Source organism: Gossypium raimondii, chromosome 11 (genome assembly GCF_025698545.1).
Source record: "Gossypium raimondii isolate GPD5lz chromosome 11, ASM2569854v1, whole genome shotgun sequence".
Taxonomy (NCBI): domain Eukaryota; kingdom Viridiplantae; phylum Streptophyta; class Magnoliopsida; order Malvales; family Malvaceae; genus Gossypium; species Gossypium raimondii.
Genome location: NC_068575.1, coordinates 47086045 through 47102199, shown reverse-complemented (window position 1 = coordinate 47102199; position 16155 = coordinate 47086045). Strand labels below are relative to the sequence as shown.

The 16155-nt window shown below is 33.3% G+C and overlaps 1 protein-coding gene and 1 long non-coding RNA gene across 2 annotated transcripts; both read left to right on the top strand.

Moving 5' to 3' along the window:
• The first annotated feature begins 2103 nt into the window (after positions 1–2103).
• Positions 2104–3524, top strand: LOC105803533 (zinc finger protein WIP2). The gene is made up of 2 exons (XM_012635764.2): positions 2104–2727; positions 3006–3524. The coding sequence occupies exons 1-2, from the start codon at positions 2197–2199 to the stop codon at positions 3435–3437; spliced, it is 963 nt and encodes a 320-aa protein (XP_012491218.1). The 5' UTR covers positions 2104–2196; the 3' UTR covers positions 3438–3524.
• Positions 3525–8917: 5393 nt separating this feature from the next.
• LOC105803537 (uncharacterized) lies at positions 8918–9746 on the top strand. Its single transcript, XR_001136476.2, has 2 exons — positions 8918–9091; positions 9322–9746. It is a non-coding gene; the product is annotated as an uncharacterized LOC105803537 (long non-coding RNA).
• Positions 9747–16155: the final 6409 nt, after the last annotated feature.

Sequence of the window (16155 nt, the reverse complement as noted above, 5' to 3'; positions counted from 1 at the left end):
CATCTTGTAACTCGGGTCTGACAATCAAGTCGAGCGAGGGGTGTTACAACCTTACTGCCAACCGAAGAGAAGGAGAGGGACAAATCATGGTAAAAAGGCAAAGAAAATAAAAAGGGAAGGGAAAAAGTAGAGAAAGGGAAAGAAAAGGAAGTGGAAGGGTGGAAGGAATGGGAAGGAAAAAAGGGTCTACAGTAGGTTATAAGACGATGGTTGGCAATGAAAAGCCGATGAAAAAACTTCGTCGGAATTACAAAATGATACAGAAAAGTGGAGGGACTAGAAGGGAAAAGAAGAGAACTATTTAACATAAAGTGAGTTCATTTAATATTATGCATTTCAATTAATTAATTTTTTATAACTCAATATTAATATATAAAATATAAATTGTTTATGAATTTAATTTGAATATATAATTTATATTTTAGATTTTAAAATATAATCTTTACAAATTCAAATATATAATGTTATATATTTGAAATAAATTTTAATAGGAAGATAATTGTATACTAGTATAAATATTACGTAAAATGCATTTAATAATAAATGATGGCTAAAATGTGATTTGATTTTAAAAGTACTTTTCAAACGTAAAAGGTGTGTTCAATTTAAAGAATTTTTATTTTAAAAGTTATCTGCTTAGTATTCGCTTTAGCTTAATATATCATTTAATACTTGAGTTTGATTTTTTTTCTAATGTGGTATTTATATTTAACAAAAGTTATACATTTTGGTACCTAAAGGTAATGATGTTACTTTTTTAGTGTTTAATTCAGATTTTAGGATTGATTTGATGAAAGTTAATTGGTAATATTATTAGGTCTGAATTTTTCATAATTTTAATAGAAAAAATTTAATGTTACTTGTGATTTTATTTAATTTTATGTTTAATTTGTTAAATATAGTCCAAGGGATGTTAATTAATTTGGATTTTAGGGTTGATCTAATCAAAATTAATTGCTAATATTATTAGCTAGTTATGAATTTTCATCAAATCAACTCTAAAATTTGAATTAAACACTAAAAATTTAGCATTGTTATCGTCAAACTAAAAATTAAAATAAATACCACAATAGAAAAAAAACTGATAAACATAGATATTACATTGCACTTGTTTATGGCTGCAAAATAGTTTCCTTTTATCACAAAATGCTTTAGAAACACAACGTGTCTACACCAATATACTTTTAAAATTTGATCATAGTTTAAATTCGTTTATATTTATTCATAATTTCAAAAAAATAATTTTTATTAATTTCATAAGTTTTTATTCAAAATTTTAAATATATTAAAAATAATTTAAGTTCAATTCAAGTTTCGGGTTGTAAAATTTGTGGGTGTGTTTGGATGAGGGGTTTAAAAGGAATTTCATTTTATATCAAAGTTTTCAAAATTTTAAAATGAATTTACTTGTTTAAGTAAAAATATTGAAGAATTTGAATATTGTAAGAAATTTCAAGAGCTTAATTTCATTTTCCAAATTTCGTCTAAAGAGGTGTTTTTAAAATTCTTGATAATTTTGTTCCATTCAAATACATGGTCTCACTATAACATAAAAAGATTTAAACTTAAAAATTATTTTTATTTAATTATAATATATAAATTTAATATTTTATTAAAATATTTACCAATTTTTTTATAAATCTAATGATATTCATATTAAATATTTACCAATTTTAATTTATAAAATTCATGATAACTTGATTTTTCATTAAACAATTATTTAAACCAATCAAGCAATTAAAATTGTTATGATTTTGAATGAATAAATTATTCAAAATGATAGTATTATAAAATTCTCCAAAATTTTAAAATTCTTTGTGACACTCATTGAGTGTAAAAGTTCTAGTAAGGTAAAAAGTTGTGAGGGAGACATATCCTCCACACCACTTAGAATGGTCTGTTAACTAGCTAGCCTCAAACCATAGCTTATTGGTTGAAGACAAAAGATAAAGGGCAGGGGGGGGGGGTTAAAAATAACTGAATATTTCCTTTGCATCCACCCCTTTCTTTCTCGTTACTCTATGAGGTCCACTCATGCATGCGTACGTGTGTATCAATGTATGTGTGTACGTATGCATCGATATATAGATGATATAAATATTGTGTGTGTGTGTGTCTTATCATTCTAGTTGCTACTAAAGTACGAACAATCCACTTTAGAGTCTTTTCAAAATTCCCAATCTTTCAACTCCAACCATGACAGACCCTTACTCCAATCTTTTCAGTGGCTGCTTCAACTTCATGCCTCTCCATCCCCACTACGCTACTGCTCCCACTCCACTAAATCACCCAAACCCTTGTTCTCATCTTCACCCAAACAGTATACTCAACAGTGAAACTAGTGGTCATCCACTTGCCCCATCGCCTCCTGGCGAAGAAGCTCTTCCCCTCATCAATTATCTGAGTCCCACAAGGCAACAAGAGAATAATGAACCCACAAGCAGTTCCATGGAAGACGATAAGCTCAGCACTGTTGATGATGAAGCTGCATCTGTAGCCCTACACATAGGCCTACCTAGTCATAGTTCCGATTATGGCTTCTCCCCATCCGTAGATTTGACTGATAATTGTGGAGTGAATGGCAATGTTGCAGCTTCTGGGTATCCTTTAAGCTGCAGCAGCAAGGGACAGTATTGGATTCCTACCCCTACTCAGATACTCGTTGGTCCTACACAGTTTTCATGTCCTGTCTGTTGCAAGACCTTCAACAGATACAATAACCTACAGGTATCTATGCTTGCCTCGTTGCATGAGACATGATACACCAAAATTTCCTCCTTAATTAGTTCTATTTTCTCTGGTCTGCAATTTCCATCGATCATGGGGCCTTTTCTTCTCCGGACTCTGAACCATAACTTTAGTTTTAGCTTACCGTCTTAATTAAGAGGCTAAGAGCCGAGAAGCCACTTCATGTTGATGTTTCAACGGTGATAAGGTTTACATTTACAATTAGCTATAACCTACATATATATCTTTCTCTCATGTATGTATATATGAAAGTGCAGATGCATATGTGGGGGCATGGATCTCAGTACAGAAAGGGACCCGATTCTCTAAGAGGAAGCCAGCCAACAGGGATGCTAAGGCTCCCATGTTATTGCTGCGCACCCGGTTGTAAGCACAACATCGATCACCCAAGAGCAAGAGCGCTCAAAGATTTCAGAACTCTCCAAACCCACTACAAAAGGAAACATGGAATCAAACCCTTCAACTGCAGAAAATGTGAGAAGGCTTTTGCGGTGAAAGGAGATTGGAGAACCCACGAGAAGAACTGTGGGAAGATTTGGTATTGCATTTGTGGGTCTGACTTCAAGCACAAGAGGTCTTTGAAAGATCATATCAAGGCTTTTGGCGCCGGTCATGGCTCAGTTGGCATTGCTTCTTTCGACGAGGACGATGAACCCGTTTCGGAATTTGAATCCTCAACGACAACGTGAAATTGGCAAGCAGTATATAGCATGTACTTGCCTTTTTGGTAAGGATTGGGAGTTGTTTAAATAAATGACTAATTTTTTTTTCTTTTATCCTTTCTTCTTCATGTGTATAGCTTTCGGGTGCAAGTGTTTTATTCTCTTCTTTGGTATATCTCAGTTCTGTAAATCCTTCCCACTTTAAGTCAATATAAACGGTGCAAAGCTTATTAAAATTAAAAATGCTAATTACATTGTATTTGCTACCTATATAATTTAGAGTAACGGAGGAAGGGCTATGAATTTTATTCATGAGTATAGCAATATATATCACGTAGCTATTTTAAAAAAACAAACCCTTTACTGATCTTCTATTACTTTTTGATCGCTGAAGATTCGGTCATATCAGTTCATCTTTACTGTTGTCATAGATCCTAGCTCCCTCAAAAAGGAGTGGGAATATAAATGAACACCCATCATGTTACGTAACCTACTGAAAGATGCTTTGAGTAACGCGTCTTGGAAGAAAGAAGCAACGCCTTGGGTAACCAAATGACCTCTACCTAGCTACCATCTTGTTTTTTGAACAAAACTGTAATCAAGCTCAATGTATTTGGATTGAGCATGAAAAACTGGATTGATACATATGTGAAGAGCACTAATGTTGTCACAGGATAATTGTGAAAGTTGATAAAGAGTGAAAGCAAGCTAAGTCACTTCTGTAGTGATAAGTGGTGACATAAATTATTGGTTGCCTTGTACTGATTTTAGAAAGGATCTTGTTATATCAACATCTCATCAATTGGTTCTTGTTAGTCCCATATTTTCCGATGAGTATACTTGACTTAAGGGCTCATCTACATAAGGAATCACTCATATCTTGTTCAAGATTTATTGAAGACCCTTCTTATTATCTCATGATGCGTGTCATAACAACTACCACTAGCTACTATCAAGTAGCTTTCTTTTTTTTCCAATCACATTGTGGTAGAAACGTCATGAACCTATCCCGCTTAACTGATGAGGTAGGGTCATTGTTCACTAAGACCTATGACTAACTCCGTTCCAAGCTCATCGCTTACATAAGAACTTTTACTCCATTGAAAGAAAAGGATTTTCTCCCCATCTAGACCATTGGCAACCATCTTTAGAAAGACCCCCATAGCGGCTAATGGCACCACCATTACTGTTTGAACCGCTCTTGATCACCAACCCTCAAATTTTGTATAAATTATCAGTATCATCATTGATACCCTAGATTGGAAACCATGTCTCCACTAAAAAAAAAAAGCCTTCACTCCTCAAGTAAAGGAAGCTTAAAAAACGTCAGATAACACTATTATGTTGCCACCTTTATTACACAGACTAACCAAAAAAGTCTTACATGCCGAGGCTACCAAGGCCAAATTTTTTAATGGTAGTTATGACCAAAATAGCTAAAACCACGACAGCTTATACTATCTCTTCTTTCCCTATCCCACATGCCAAAACCACATGCAAACCCACCTACGAGTTTTGGCCACCCATTGGAACCAACCATCGGAAACCTACCCCTAAAACCTTTTGCTAGAGAGTTTCATCCAACAATATTGAGAGCTTTAAGCCAAAAACGAGCACTTTTGAGCTCAACTCTTTAGACTGGCTTGCCTTTACAATGAGGAATATTGGCTCGAAATAGCTCGTTACTAACAATAAAACCATGCTTTAGAAGGTCATCTAGGAACCCAAAAGGAAGAGCCACATCTCATTAAAAAAAATTAGCTTTAACTCGGAGGAGGGAGAATAATGCCAACACCTTCCCAAACATGGAGTAGGTCTAAAAATCCCACTAAAGTTAACCTTGGGGAAGAAGCAAAAGAGACACCTTATGCTAAATTTCGTAGCTTCACCCCATTCAACACCTTGCACACACAAATCCTGAGTGAGGTAACAGACTATAAAATTTTGGGGCCACCACCACCTTTTACGAGGTTGAGTTGGCAAAAAAAGCAATCCTTAATGACAAAGTGCCAATTCCATGGATAGATTTGGCATGAGGCAAAAGATGGTCTTTAACTGAAGAGCACCATTGAAGCGATGATCTGGAGGGATCTGGAGGGGGCACCCTGCCCAATTTATCAGACAACCGTCCATAGCCATAGAAAGAAAAATAAAAGTTCAAGCTTTCTTAGCTTCATTCAACCATCAATTTTAATAAGGTAATTAAGTCATTTCTTTGAAATTACAATAGATTCTTGATCATGGAGTTTAATTAAATTAACCCAAGTGTTAATTTCATCAATTGTTTATTTTTTGGCAATTGCCATAGGTGAAAGTTGATGAGATTAAGCTTAAAATTGATAGATATCTAGTTGTTCAACTAAATTTTATTAAGATTGTATTAGAAGATAGTGAAATTAGTTTAGAATTTAAAGTTTAGTTAATTTTGATATTAAGGACTAAATAGAATAAATTGAAAATGTTAAGAAATTATGCTATAGATTAAAAGTACAAGGTCTCTAATGAAAGGATATGAAATCAAATTTTTATCCGATATTAAATATCGAAAAATATGAGTGTTCCGGATATAAAGACTAAAATAAATAAAATGCAAAATATGTTTGATTATATATTTTTCATGTGATTGAGTGAAAACTAATGTCATTTTTATAATTGAATTATCAAACGTTGCTAAAGACGACATGGTGCCATCCTTAGGGGTGTGCAAAATTCGGGTAAAACCGAAAAAATTTGGTTAATTGGTCGGTTAACCGAATTTTTTCGGTCGGGGGTCAGTTAATTATTTTTTGATTTTTCGGTTAACGGTTAATTTGGCTCGAAACCGGTCGGTTAACCAAATATTTCGGTTTAACCAAAAAAATTAATAAATAAATTTATAATATATAAATAGGCCCACTATTCAACTAAACCCAATCCAAACCCAAATATTCAACCCAACCCAATTACCCAACCCAACCCAATCATAAAAATTACAAATAATTTAATATATAAAAATAAAATTCTAAAACTAAAACTAAAGTCTAAAAGTCTAAATTCAAGACTTATGTAATGTTTTAATTATGTAGTGATTCAATTAAGTTAATTCGGGTAATTCGGGTAATTCGGGTAATTCGGGTCATTCGGTTAATTCGGTTAATTTTTAACCAAAAATAAAAACATATAATTTTCGGTTAATTCGGTTAACCGACCAAATTAACCGAAAAAATTTAACCGAAAAAATTTTGGTTCGGTTAATTTTTTTGAAAAAATTTCGGTTCGGTTAACGGTTAAATTTTTGAAAGGTCGGTTAATTCAGTTAATGTTATTTCGGGTCGGTTAACCGATTGAACACCCCTAGCCATCCTAAGAGAAAGGAAAGGCAAGAGTCGTAGACGAGCGGTTAATACGGTTTGTACTTTTATGATTTGAAATCAGTATATATATGCCTTGTTACAAATAAGCTCGATTAAGGTAACGACCCTACTTGCCTCATGATTTGGTATGTATATGATGATATGAAATAGTATGTATCTAATTGAGCTCGATATAATACATTTGCATGAAACTATGATATGAAGAATCATGTATATATATATATATGCTTGAAAACATTAGTTACCCTATTAATGGTCTCAAGCAAAGTTGGGTATAGTTAGCATGCTATAGAACTAGTGTACGGGATTATACTTTGGTTTAAATCGATGAGGCATGGAGCACGTATTACACTTCAGACATTTCGATGAGGTGCGTAACACATATTACTTCGATTTATACCGATGAGGTGTGAAGCACAAATTATATTTCAGATGTTCTGATGAGGCATTGGGTGTCAAATATTTTGGTGTGATGGTTGGATGATCCGTGTATCCGTCTTGAGTTCGTGTCCAGTAATATGGATAATAAAACATTTACCTTACTGAGTAACATTTGATATGAAATGCTATTTGTAAGTGATGTATCTTGCCTATTAATGTTAAATCATCAAAAGATGACATGTGAAAGATTATGCAAACCGATTAAAATGAGCCCTAAAGGCTGATATTGACATAAAACGAATCTATAGATTCGAGATAGAAATGAGAAATGAATGAACTTGTTGTATGCTATGCCATATATGGTATCGAAACCATTTTTTGAAAACAAAAATTTAGTTGTCGACTTTAAAAAACAAGAATTGGAGTCGCCACCGATCCTTTATTGAGGTGTGATCGGCTCACCTTAAAAACGATTCTGGTCTACGAAATTTAAGAAAACGGGTTCGGGAGTCAGTTACGCACGAGGAAGGGTTAGCACCCTCGCAACGCCCAAAATCGGTACCAAATTGATTATTTAATGTCTTGGTGTCGAAAATTAAAAAGATTTTGTTAAACTCAAATTTTGAAATCTGAAAAGGATAATCAATTATTCAAGTCATGCGAAGAAATTGAGTCCCAATACGTTAGGGTACAATTTCTCAATATCCCCGAATTTTGAATATCACTTTTTAATTAATTTTTTAAAGAAAATCTTCATTTCGAGAAAGCAATATGTCATGCCCAATGCGTTAGGACATAACATATTGAATTCCCGAAAATGATTTTTGTTTATATATTTTAAATAACGAATATTCTCGGTTATTTGGAATTAACAAAGAAAATCGGAACCCAATACGTTAGGGCTCAATTTTCCTCGAAAATCCCTAACTTTGAATATCGTTTTTATTTTGAAAATCTTTGAATCATAAAAATAATTTTAATATTTTGACAAAATTAAAATGTTATTTTGAGAGTATGAAATGCATATCATAATAAAAATATATATAAACAAAAGACTTATATAAAAAGATAAAAATAAAAATATAAGCATAATATATTACTAATTATATAAAAAAACATGGACACATATGTATACATAAAAGAGATTTGAAAGATATATTGATAAAGGTGTCAAATAATATAGGTGTATATTTATTACGTATTATAATAAAAATATTCGGATTATAAGATATTGAAAATATATAAATGTTATAAAATACGAATATATAAATGCATATATATGTATATAAAGCTAAGAAAATAAAGGAATAATAAAACATAGGATACGTATATAATATATGTAAACTATAAAAATAAAATAATATGATAATAAAATATATACGTACTACATATATATTTAAAACATTTATAATATATATATATATATATATATATACGCACATATACACATACAATAATAATAACATAGTAATAATTATACTAATAAATAATATTAACAATATATATAAAAAAAACTAAAAAAACAAATTAAGGACTAAATTTAAAAGCCAAACAGAATTTATGAGCCGAATTTGAAAATAAAAACAAGAAAGGGAGTAATTTAAAACACGCGTAGCAGGGGAAGGATCGGAGGAATAAATTTACCCAAACCTCCTACAATATTGCGCAACAAAGGACTAATTTGAAACAACTTAAAAAAATATGGTAAAATTTAAAAGAAATAAATAAGCTAATTTAAAAGCACTGTAAAAATAAAAGGGATCAATTGCGCAAATTATCCATTTTTAAAAATGCCCTATAAAAGCCAATTTTAAAACCCTAAAAATCACTTCCTCAGCCACCCCACAAATGTGCCGCAGCTCTCCATCGACTCCACCATTCCAGTCCTCTCCTATTTCCGACCATGAAACGACGAAGCGAGGTTGCCTTTCGACGAATCTCACGACGGTAAGCCTTCCTTCCTTCTTCTCTTTATTTTTTGTTTTAAGAAATAAAAAGAAAAACAAAAATGAAATAGAAACAGTAAAAAAACAATAGAAAAAGAGAACCAAAATCTGTCACCTTAAAAAATGCTTTTCTGTTTTTCTCTTTTTATTTTCTTTAACTTTCAATACAAAATTTTTTTGCTAACCCCCCCCCCCCATTTTGCTTGCTGCTCGTTGTTCTTTTTATTGCAGGTACATGCGTGTATGGGAATTGCTGCGACGTGGGGCATGCACGGCGCTGGAGGTTGCTAAGACGTGGGATGTTGTTGCGAGGGAAGAACGTGGGCAGTTGCGGCATAGGGCGATGGTGGCGTCAAGGCTCTCTGCTGGTTAGGCTAGGGATTTGGGTTAATGACTTGGGCTTGTAATGGGTTTGGGCCTTAGGCTTAGTTGGGCCCGGACAATAATTGGGTATTACATATGGCATTGAGATATAGTGTTAAAAGAAATTATGCGTTCATGAATAAAACGTCAAATGATTTGGTATTGGGCTATGCACTTAAGACATGAAAATGCAAATTGATTTAGTTGATAGTTGAGTCACATAATGATTGTATTGACACTATGTTTCTATTGATTATTGATTTAAATCATGAAAGTATCATTAAGTCCTATAATTCAGTGTATGGTTTGTTTATTTTCGTGTGCAGGTACTGTAGATCTCAAAGTTCCAAATAGCTTGGTAGTATCTAGTTTCAATTGTCAACTCAAAAAGTTCATGAGGGTCATTAGTAAGATCGAAACTAGGTTTGGCTTCCCCACTTACTAGTCCTTACCTCGTGAAGACAATTGCTTGCAAAGTCAGCCTATTGACTTAGGCATTGCTTCGCAATAGTTCAAATGGTTAAGGGCGATGCGTATTCTAGAATTGGGGGAAATCGTTACTGTTAGAGATGTCTTCCAATATTGTTTGCAAGGACTAAGTCCGAATGGCCGCCAAGCTAACGACTTTATATTATGGGCGGATTCTCGGAATAGCCCTTCTATTGAAACAACTTGGCCCGACAACTTCAATGATGATCTAGCGTGTATTCTAGTGAGGAAGATGAGGGAACATCATTTCTTTTTCTATGATCATTGATGGGCGTCGAAACTACAAAAAATAATTCTTACAAAATAACTCTAAATAGTAGTAAAGAGTGGTAGTAGGGTCGAGTCTACATGAATTGGTATTATAATCAACTTTCGCGTTTAACTTGTGATTAGAATTTCTGTTGTGTTGATAATCGTGGCAATAGTCGTGCCAATGACTCTAAACGGACCTGCTGAAAAATAAAAAAATAAATCAAAGAAGTTTTGAAATGTTTAGAAATTAAATAATTGAAACAACATAAATAAACAATTAAATAAACTGGAAATAAAATTAGATTGGGAAATAAATTCAAATTTTGTAAAGAGAGATAATAAGACTTAGCCCTAGACTTGGGGGATTCCAAATTTTGAACTGATCCTCAAAAATTAATTTTCTCCTCCAAACAATAAGCTAGTTATAACAGTTAAGCACGTCCTAATCACCAATTCTTCCTCCCGTAGCTGGTCCCGGTACGAACTACAAACCAACCCTTACCAATTATCTAACTGAGATACACACGTTCTCAATTTAAAATTCCGGTAGCCTTGCGTGTAGAACCCAACTCAGATTAACGGTCTCAACCGTGTAGGTTATTTAAACCCGATCACTTCTCCCTCGATTTGTTCTCATATATTCGAATACAGCACGACTGACTCATTTCCCCAACTGTCCACAAACACGACTCCAACCCAACGATTTTTCATTTAAAATCGAGTTAACTTTAAGGGATGAATTTGTCAATCTCGATATAAGAAAAATAGTGAATACCAATTGGAGGGATTTTTAGTACGGATACGTATCTCACGATTCCTGACCGGAAAGATACTAGCCTAGAGCTAAGTTGGAATTTAGTGAAGCAAGGATTTAGTCATGCTTTGGTTGGCTATGGAATGGATTTGAATGAAAATAGTGGAAGTTGGGAAGGGAAAAAACTTGGAAAATAATTAAACAAGTTTTGCAAAAATAAGGAAATGAAAATGGGGTAGCAGTAAGTTGTTGACGCACGGAATTTAGAAGGGATATAAAATAATTCTTATTTAATTCCATGTGAAATCAAGTGTATTTTTCAAGCTACCATAAAGGCCTTATTTATATACATATGACTAGAGGTGCTCATGGGTCGGGCGGCCTGGCCCGGCCCGATGGCCCGCCCGAAATATGGGAGGGTTTGGGTAAAATATAGGCCAAAATATGGGCTTGGGCAAAAAAACGAGGCCTGTTTAGAAAACGGGCAGACCTCAGCACCACTTTTTTGCCCGGCCCTACCGACCTAGCCCGATATAATAAATATATTTATTTTTTAATTTTAAAATATTTTTACATACTTTTTAATTTTTTAAATTTTAAAATATTTTAAAATATTTTTTAAATTTTTAAATTTTAAAATATTTTAAAATATTTTAATTTTAAAATATTTTAAAATATTTTAAAATACTTTTTTAATTTTAAAATAAAATGGGCTTGGGGCAGGGGCCCGCTTATGATTTTTTCTCGGCCTGCCTGGCAAAATCTTAGGCCCATATTTGGTGGGCCGGGCCTAGATCCGGCCGAATTTTTTATGGGCTGCCCTACCATGAGCACCTCTACATATGACTTACTAAATTTGGCCTAACTACCCACTACATAATTAAAATTAAATAAAAAATAAAATTATATTTTCTTCTAATTTTAGATTTATAAAGTCAAAAGAAATCTGATGAGTCCTTGACTATTTCCACATTTTTGATTCAGCCCCACTTTATTGACTGTGTTGCAAATTGGTCATTTTATGCTCGTTTTTAACTTATAGCAACCCAATTGCATTCATGATAGGATTAAAACATAAAATCACCAATTTAGCAGTGATCAATTTAAGAATTAACCAATTTAAACACAAAAAATCATGCAAATTTAACATGTCATCAATCATTATGGACTGCATCCACACCACTGGAATATCATTTTTCGTGGTACGTCTTCCACTCATTCTCCCAATCAAGCTAATTCTCCTACTGATACTATAGGGTCTACTTCCAATTCTCATACTTCTACGCTCGCTCCAATAAACAACATGGACGTATTAGCCTTATTAGATTTGGTGCGCGATGATGAATGTGCTATTGCTTCCCTATCAAGAATAGTGGTTACAAAGAAAACTCTAAAGAGGCTAAGGGTAGAAGGAAGCACCCGTGACACAAAGGTAATGACTGTCCACTATTGATTCAACGCAAACTTAAGAAGGGGCATGTCTCCAAAAGATTTATCACTCCTCTTGTTTCTACTTTTGCTTCCTGTTTCAATTGCATCAATTGAGTCCGTCTACTTGACAGGCTCTCCAGTCCATGCCGTTGATCCTCCTATGGTTGAAATCTTACAAGAAGCAACATGCCCAAGTTTGCCAGGGTCTCCTCCTAATTCTTTACGCAATAATGCTCCATCTGGCGAAACAAATAGACTTTTCCCATAGTAGAATCTAATAAGGCCAGGGCAATATCCTTATATTCTCGAGGCTATCCAGTAGCAGCAAAGTAACATCTTGCCTCAACAATTGAAAAAGGCCTTCCTCTTGTCTCTCTAGTCCAATCCTTAATTACCTCAATTACAATACTAGCGAGGTTTTGTCAAGTATTAGCTGCTGAATACGGGCTTATGAGTTGTGCCCTTTAGGAGACTTGCAACCAAAATAATATTAATTTGGCAAGCTTTGAGTAATCTATACATTCTGGCGAACAGTCTTTGGCTCAACTACGTTAGACTCATCAAGAAGCTGTGAGTCAGATCGAGGATCTTAACTCCTGTCTCAACTTTGAAAGCCAAGTATAAGGATGTAGAAGTAGACTCGAGTAGGTGGAGGAAAATAATTGGCTGAAGGTTAGACAGTCCTCTTGGGAGAAGAAACTTAAATCTCAAGAACAACGTCACTTACTAGAGTTGGAATTTCTACGCCAATCCAGTGAAGATGCTCTGAGAAAGTACCAAGAGGACACAAAGAAAACTCTGACAGAGGCTCTGCCCATTCAAAGGTCCAATTTGGTCCTTTATGCCCAAGTTGCTGTGGGCCCTCTCAACTTGAGTCGGGTGAACTTTAACTATTTACAGAAGGTAACTCCTAATTTTTTAAACTTCAACATATGCAATCTTGAGGGTAAAGATTGGGAGAAGTTCCAGAGTGAATGAAAGCAATCCGTCAACTTCTTTGCTTCCACTGAGCCAAGAATAGAGGAGGATGAGGATTTGGATGATTCAATAGATCTGGAAGAAATCTCTCGAGAACACCACCAACTAGAGGAAGCCCTTATTGAACCAACTAACCAGCCAGTTAAGGCAGGAAACTGAAAATTTTCTTCATTTCTTTTAGCTTAATTTACTTATTTTATTTGTTTCATTTTCCCACATTTTAATGAAATTTATCCTTTTTTTCCTTTTAACTGTCTCATTTACCTTAGTTGTAATAATTTATTAAACCATTCGCCATACAAAAGTTTTTAACTTACCTAAGAGACTAAGCCAGGTCTGGTGTATTATGCATACAAGGCTAACTCTAATTTAACTACGAAGGATTGACTGACTAAGCCAGGTCTAGTGTATTATGCATACAGGGTTGAATCTAATTTAGCTATCAAGGATATGCTAAATCGAAAGCTTTGATACCAGTAAACTTGTAACACCATATACCCGACTCGATTCACTGGGTCCAAATGTAGGATGTCACCAGACTTAAAACACTTAACAAAAATTTTGAAATGGGCAAAGACTTTTTCGAAAAAACTTTTCACCTATTTATTATTATTCTAAGACATAGATTCTGAAAATAAACGTTTATTTAATTGCATTTTAACTCACCATCAAGCCAACAGTGTGGCTGATTATGCTACCACAACACGCCAATCAATTTACATACATACTTTACTCATTTTTATGAATTCATCGATTTTTGGGGTGTGACATTTTAGGTGTTAAATTGATAGATTCTAAGCTTAAATGTAAAAAATGACTAAATTGTGAAGTTAATTAATAGTTTAATAGATTAGGGATCAAGCTGAATAAATTTTAAATTTGGTTGTAGAAATAAAGAATATGAGGTCCCTTATGGAGTATAGTAAAGTCAGATTACAATTTGGAGTTTTAAATTGAAAGTTACGTTAGTCCTAATTTTAGAGACTAAATTGAATAAAATGAAAATTTTGTATAAAATGATAATTGATTGTGAACTTGGTTGGATATTGATGGTATTGTATGTTTATGTTGATCTGTAGCTAATGTTGACTCAAATTCCTCGAGAGGGAAAGGAAAAGCTAAAGCCGTCGACGACTAGCTCAGAGTTTTCAGTTTGTATTTCTACAATTCAAATTGATTAAATTGATTCATAATTGCATTTTATAGCATGGTAAGATATTGAGGTAAGATGAGATTGATTAGTTGAATTGAATTGGCATGAAAATGTTGATTTTTGATATGGATGACTAATTTGAATAAAATTAAAAATGGTGTAGATTGATAAAATTGTGAAATTGACCTCAAATTGGATTGATTCATGTTATTATACATACGAAATGACTATTTGATTGATGAATTGAATATGTTGAATCATGAAATTGAAATATATTCGAAATTGAATAGTTGTTACCTTATTAAATATTCAAGCAGAGTTGGATATAATTGGCATGTCATAGGATAGATCGAGTACGGGTTACTTCAACTACGTGTCGACGAGTGTTGGGCACAAATTTTACTTCGATTATACCAATAAGCATTGGGCGCAAACTATTTACTTCAGAATTGTCCAATGAGGCATTAGGTGCCAAATTAGTGTGTTGGTTAGATCCGTGTATTCGTTCGAGTCTGAGTCAGGTTAATAGGGAATTAAAATATAAAATTTGAGAATGGAATTTGAAATGAATACTATTAAGAAATACTACGTAAACTGGATTATAGATCCAAAAGATTAATATGAATTAGACAAATCAAATGATTTGATTCGGAATATGATATGCCAATTCGATTGTTCCTAACTTAATCTTTTGAACATGTTATATTGAATTATATGGCATATTGGTGCATTTGGAAATATGTTTTGCAATTGGTATGATGACATGATTATTGAATTGTATACATTAACTTAATTTGCATTTAATGTTTGAATTGTGGAAATACCACTGAGTTTATTGCTCAACGTACGATTTTGTTTCCCATGCCAAGGTTAGGTTTATACAAGATCCTGAGCATCGACTTCAACATCCAGACAAAACCCCAAACTCAACAAAGTTGGTGAATTTCCTTTACTAGTTAAATGGCATGTTACCTACTAGAGTCCTTCTTACATGTAGCTATGCTTGGAATTTGATTTTGGAAGTTAATGAATGTATATATATGGTATATACAAGTTTGGTATGAAAGTGTAATATGAATGGTTATTGCGTATTGATAATGGCATGTTTTGGCAAGTGACTTGGTATGAAACATGTTAGTAGGTAGTTAAGGTTTGATTGATGATCTTGGTAAGTGAAAATGATAAGTTAATGGATGATTGAATTGTTGAGATTTATAATGAAGATGTAAGTTATTGTTTAAATATGATTTGAACATGCTTTTGAGTATGTTTAGGTATGATTTGAACATATTTTTGGGAATGTTTTGGTATGGTTGATAATAGTTTGGAATAAAGTAGGTGCCAAATGCAAATTTTGGAAATTTTTTATGAAGGGAGGGTATCGATACTTGGATAATTTTTCTTTAATTTTCAAAACATCAAACCTTAAAATGGTATCGATACTAGAGTAAAGTATCAATACATTGAAAAAGATATTGATACTTTATGAAAGGTCTCGATACTATGAATTTTTATTCAAAATTTCCAAACATCGAAGGTCAAATTGATATCGATACCTGGCTTGGGTATCAGTACTTGTTTTAAAATATTGAAAATATTGTAATTTGGTCCTTTTTCAGTCTCGGGTTAACTTTAGAGTGTATGT

Coding starts and splice junctions, on each gene's coding strand:
- LOC105803533 (XM_012635764.2), top strand. CDS start 2,197: ATGACAGACCCTTACTCCAATCTTTTCAGTGGCTGCTTCAACTTCATG. Junction 2,728..3,005: donor ACAGATACAATAACCTACAG/GTATCTATGCTT, acceptor ATGAAAGTGCAG/ATGCATATGTGGGGGCATGG.